This window comes from Etheostoma cragini, chromosome 20, assembly GCF_013103735.1.
Source record: "Etheostoma cragini isolate CJK2018 chromosome 20, CSU_Ecrag_1.0, whole genome shotgun sequence".
Classification (NCBI taxonomy): Eukaryota; Metazoa; Chordata; class Actinopteri; order Perciformes; family Percidae; genus Etheostoma; species Etheostoma cragini.
This window is the reverse complement of record NC_048426.1, coordinates 23285777-23291217: the sequence shown is the minus strand read 5'-3', so window position 1 is coordinate 23291217 and position 5441 is coordinate 23285777. Positions and strand designations below refer to the sequence as shown.

Here is a 5441-nt window from a genome sequence, read left to right as displayed (position 1 = left end):
CGGCTGCAGGTTCAGCTCCGACCTGCGGCCCTTTGCTGCATGTCGTTCCCCCTCTCACGTCTTCAGCTGTCCTATCTAATAAAGCCCTAAAAGGACCTCGAAAATAATCTTTCAAAATTAAATATTCTACTGACAGGAGCATTTTTGGTTCTTTAAAGTACACTACCGGTCAAAAATGTTTGGGGTCACTTAGAAATTCCCATTGCACTCCGTTATAGACAGAATACCAGCGGAGATCAGTTGCATTGTTATTTTAACCAGGGAAGTAATCAGATTACATTATGTGATTACATAATTGCAAAAGGCTTCTCGGGTAGTTTTTTAAGAGGATATCAGATTAGTGAACAGAATGAGCCTTTGCAGCATTGGATCAGCTGGTATTCTGTCTATAACGGAGTGGAATGGATATTGTAAGTGAACCGTAACCTTTTGTGTACATTGCAAATGCTAAGCTAATATCGCTAATAAACGTCCTTAACTAGAATTCAGAGCCCTGGACGAGGATTACATGCTCCAACATTGTAAGAGTAAAGATTATATCATGCGATTATGAATCTTCATGTGTATCACTTCCACTAAATTGCTACCGAATGAATGAACCACACGTGAGGACCCTGATCAAAAACTGTCCATGTTGTCCACTGGGGCTCGACTCGAGCCAGCTGATGGTGGACTGGTCGAGTCCCGAGACGCTGGTTTTAAAAACCAAAGGCACGTCACCCGTTTCAACAGCCAATAGCAAAGTCATCTGGTCAAGACAGCTGCAAACTATGGAAATAAACTGATCCACGATCTGTTTTAGTTCAATGTTAAACTGTCAGCTGGTCGAAAAAGCAGAGTTTCAGACGGAGGCTCAACGAGCGCCCGCATGCATGATATGTGTGTGTGTGTGTGTGTGTGTGTGTGTGTGTGTGTGTGTGGGGGGGGGAGCTAAAGAGTGACTGAAGAGAGCGAGAGGCGTTAGAACAACGCCGTGGATCAGAGAAAGAAATACAGTGTTGAACTGCCGTTTCATCACCAGAAATGCAAGTGGAGCAAGCATCTCGCTATCACTAACGTCATCCACATTCATATTTAGACGTAACACATGATATATCCAGCTACAAAAAAAAAAAACTGAAAGTCGGAAGTTAGACAGAAGTACAAAAAGAGTGGTTGCTATGGAGATGCTACATCGTCATGAAGGTGTCAGGTCTTCCTCACTTTCTCTCCCAGTCACAACACAAGGGTTAGCATTAGCCACGCTGCTCTCAGTATGAACACACAATGCTAGGAACACACGTCGTCATTTTTTTAAAGCCTTGTTTAAAAAGATTAAACGTAACAATTTAAAATATAAAGCTGCACTTTGTAATTCTTTGCAAACCAGTTATGTAACATTGCTACATACCATTTGCACAGCATTAGCTGAAGCATTGCTTTACTTCCGGGTATCTTGGTACCACTGCAGGGTGGAATTAGACACATATTTCAACAGTGTCATGTCCACGTCTGTTGCTGAGGTCTTTGGTTTGATCTCCTGGTACATGTTCCACATTACACGGACCGGTTGACTTCGGCTGAGCATCTCTCACCCTGTGTACAGTGTCACCTCATAATCCACCAGGCGGGTCCTGGTGGCCGCCAGGCCGGCGTGGGCGGGGCCTAGACACAGGGCTGAAAAGCGGAAGTGAAGCAGACATCAGAGAACAGATGTTGTGGGGGAACAGCTCACTGCAGAGGACTGTTTTTGGACTTGTCGTGACGTTTGTGTTAATGTTATGTCCGGTTATGTTTGAACATCTAACAAATTAACCTTAATCGGGCGGCTAGATGGTTGGATTTCCTCTTTTTCAAATGAACGAGTAAAACCAAGCTCTGGTCTGATCCTTTACGTTAACGTGAGTAATCAAGTTTTCCCGGGGTTACTTATACCATGACAATAGTAGGAATTTAATCAACTACCACTTATTTAATGGAAATTTGGATTTTTACATTTCTAGTCTGATGAGAAGCCTTTATAGTTTTAATGAGATGTGTTTTTGTGTAATAACAAGAAAGTTACATATATATATATATAATGTGGTTATAACCAACATAGATACTTGTTAAAACTGATAATTAGGTGAGTAGTAATACCTAGAAAAATATATGTAGACAATTTTTTGTGTCATAATGGCAGCAATAGAGTGCTGTAAAGTGACTTCTAGTGAGCCCTGATAACGGGTTATATTAGGTATTATTAAAACAAAACAAAAAATTTTGGGAAGGCATGGCGATGTAAGACGACAAAAAAGGACTTTGGTTAACAGATGTTGCAGCTACTGCGGGCTGGTTATAGTACTTTGAAATTCTTAGAATGAACACTGGATTTGTAGTCCTATTGGACCTTTGTATACTCTTCGTGATATGTAGTTTAACAGTTAAAAGGTCATGATTTTTAAATTAAAAAGAAGCAAAGGATGTAAAACAGTTTGCAGATCTGCACCCTTTTCTAGGTTTTGGGTTCCTTCACAGATTGGGGTCCATCCTAGTGGAGATGATAATAAAGGAGTCCTTTTTAAAAAGTGAGTAAGCGTTTTGTTGCAAATCCTTTGAATTGGACTGACGGTTTGTCAATGGACAAAGGTGGTTAACATGTCCTACATCAGCCAAGGGTTTATTAAAGCATCGCACGCTGCTGTAGAGAGCGAGGTGAGATATTACTCCATCCGAGGAGGTTCTCCTATGTGGGCGGCGGTCCTTCGTAACGGAGCATGATGTTGAAGGATCGGGCGAAGTTGTTGGAGAGGGAGCAGCTGTTGCCTTGGTCCATGAGGGGCAGCAGGAAGGCCAGGAGCAGCAGAGCCAGGAGCAGGAGCCACAGGAGCAGAGCCAGCCGACACACCCGCCACATCCAACCCGGCTTCTGCAACAACAACAACAACAGCAGCAAAAACAACACATTAACGACATGCGTTTGTCCCAATTTTGAGTCTTTAAACAATACATGGGTGCTGATTCAATTTGTGATTCTGTAAGTATTTCAATTTGATAGCATTGCATATTGTGATCATCTTTTTCTTCTTTCTTCTAAAACAATAGTTGAATAATACACTTTGAGAGACAATGTATCATGAGACATTTTGAAAAACTTTTTCCGAAAGAACGCACATGACACGTCAGTCATTTGTAAAGAACATTATTACGTCATGTCACTTAGCGGACGCTTTTAACTAAAGCGACTTGCATCTGCTGTACTGTGTATGTATGAGGTTGCACGCCTCTGGAGCAACGAGGGGTTAAGGGTCTTGCTCAGGGACACATTGGTGGATGTACTGCAGTGGGAATCCAACCCAGATCTCCCACCCCGAAAGGCATGTGTCATATCCACCTCGTCATTGGTAAAAAAAAAAAAATGTATTAACTTTTTTTTAATCTGGGGAATTTTTTTTCTTTCAAAGAAGTACAGTGAACCCTTGTTTTTCGCGGGGGTTACGTTCCAAAAATAACCCGTGATAGGCGAAATACGTGAAGTAGTAACCTTTATTTTATTTTTTTACAATTAATATACAATGAAATACTCCATAATACATTGAAACCAAAGAACAAAACATTTTTACAGGCTCAAGCATTTGTTTAACAAATAAAAGTACTGTAGAAACGTTTTTTTTTTACAAATAATTACTGTACTGTAAAATAATGATTTTAATCATCGATACGAACTGAAAGCTTCAAATGTCGGAGATCAGCACCGCAAATGGTGCCTCACGTGTATTTCACTGCTCTTCTGACTGAGCCGCGGCATCCTGACTCCGCTCTGTAGCGTTGTTTCCTTCTAAAGCCGCGGTGCAGGTGTGTTTTTTCTTCTAAAGCCGCGGTGCAGGTGTGTTTTTCCTTCTAAAGCCGCGGTGCAGGTGTGTTTTTTCTTCTAAAGCCGCGGTGCAGGTGTGTGTTTCCTTCTAAAGCCGCGGTGCAGGTGTGTTTTTTCTTCTAAAGCCGCGGTGCAGGTGTGTTTTTTCTTCTAAAGCCGCGGTGCAGGTGTGTTTTTTCTTCTAAAGCCACAGTGCAGGTGTATTTTTTCATCTAAAGCCGCGGCGCAGGTGTGTTTTTTCTTCTAAAGCCGCGGTGCAGGTGTGTGTTTTCTTCTAAAGGCGCAAAATCCGTGAAGCAGCGACACCGTGAAAGGTGAACCGCGATATAACGAGGGTTCACTGTATTTTGCAACTTCTTTGAAACAAAAATACAGAAGACATCACAACTGTTTTTACAGATCCAAAAAGGATGTAAAGCATCATAATCCAAAGATATACGTCAGGTTATTTGGGAAAACGTTTTAAGAAGTGCTTTGGAAAACAGCACTCAAGCTAAAACATGTATTTTGACCAACATATGATTATTTGGATGTAAATAGACAGGAAACACTTCTGGGAAGCAAGAGAATTGTATACAAACCTTAAAAAATAAATAAATAAATAAATGGCTCACAAAGCACTCTTTTTAAACCTTGGCTTTTCATTGACATTGTGATTATTTATTAAAAGGGAAATGCTTCAAAATTAAAATGTTCTTTTCGACACACAGCAGATGTACATTAAAGCCTGGGAACGTAAAGAACCATGAGATCAAAGCAGAAGCTGTGCCCTCCCAATCCTCCTGTACACAGTAAAGTGATGAGCTTTAGGCTCCGACTCTCGTTCCCATTTCTCTCACACTTGTTATTCTGTGAATCATGTTTACCGCCTACGTTCATCTTTCACCTCCGGAGCGCTGCGTCACACAGACTCACTGGAGAAAAACTGAATGTGAAACGACACAGTTGCCTGCAAAGTGAAAGATTCACTGAGGCCAAGCGGTAAACAGCAACACATCAGGCAACACACGGGCTGTTTCTGTGTAAGATTGATGGGAATATTACTTGCTTAAATAAATTAGACTGACACACTGTAGTGCTAAGAAATAAGTAATGTAGTCCCCTCGCACTCACCTGGGAGAAATATATCATTCTGCAGTTGTTTTTGTTCATTTTTTAACATAAGATTCTTGTTGTGTTGATGTTTTCACTGTATACTTATTTCTGTTTCTGCTTTGTTCTCTTATGCTCATATTTTTACCATCAAAAGGTAAAATTAAAGGCTTTTAATGTAATGCACTTTGGGATTACGTGTGTGAAAGGTGCTATATAAAGCACAATGTGCCCTTATGAAGTGTGATTTATTGTAGGGCTCTATGTTTTGATGAATGACCTATATGTTGTATAATATATATCTGTATGCAGCCAACAGTTTCAACTTTTATGGAGATTATTTTAACCATTTTAGATAACTCTGACAATGTTGTGTGTGTGCACTACCACATCAAGTACAACAAGTTGAAGCAGGAAGTGGTTCAATGTGTTGATGTATATCCATCCATCTTCGACCGCTTATCCGGTATCGGGTCGCGGGGGCAGCAGCTCCAGTAGGGGACCCCAAACTTCCCTT

General features: G+C 40.9%; 1 protein-coding gene across 3 annotated transcripts in view; it reads right to left on the bottom strand.

The window, feature by feature from the left end:
* Positions 1–1834: 1834 nt before the first annotated feature.
* syne3 (spectrin repeat containing, nuclear envelope family member 3) overlaps positions 1835–5441 on the bottom strand; it is a 38358-nt gene continuing 34751 nt past the window's right edge. For all 3 annotated transcript variants that reach the window (XM_034857658.1, XM_034857660.1, XM_034857659.1), the window contains exon 18: positions 1835–2887. In XM_034857658.1, coding sequence (XP_034713549.1) covers positions 2705–2887 — 183 coding nt within the window. In that variant the 3' untranslated portion in view covers positions 1835–2704. The remainder of the gene's footprint in view (positions 2888–5441) is intronic.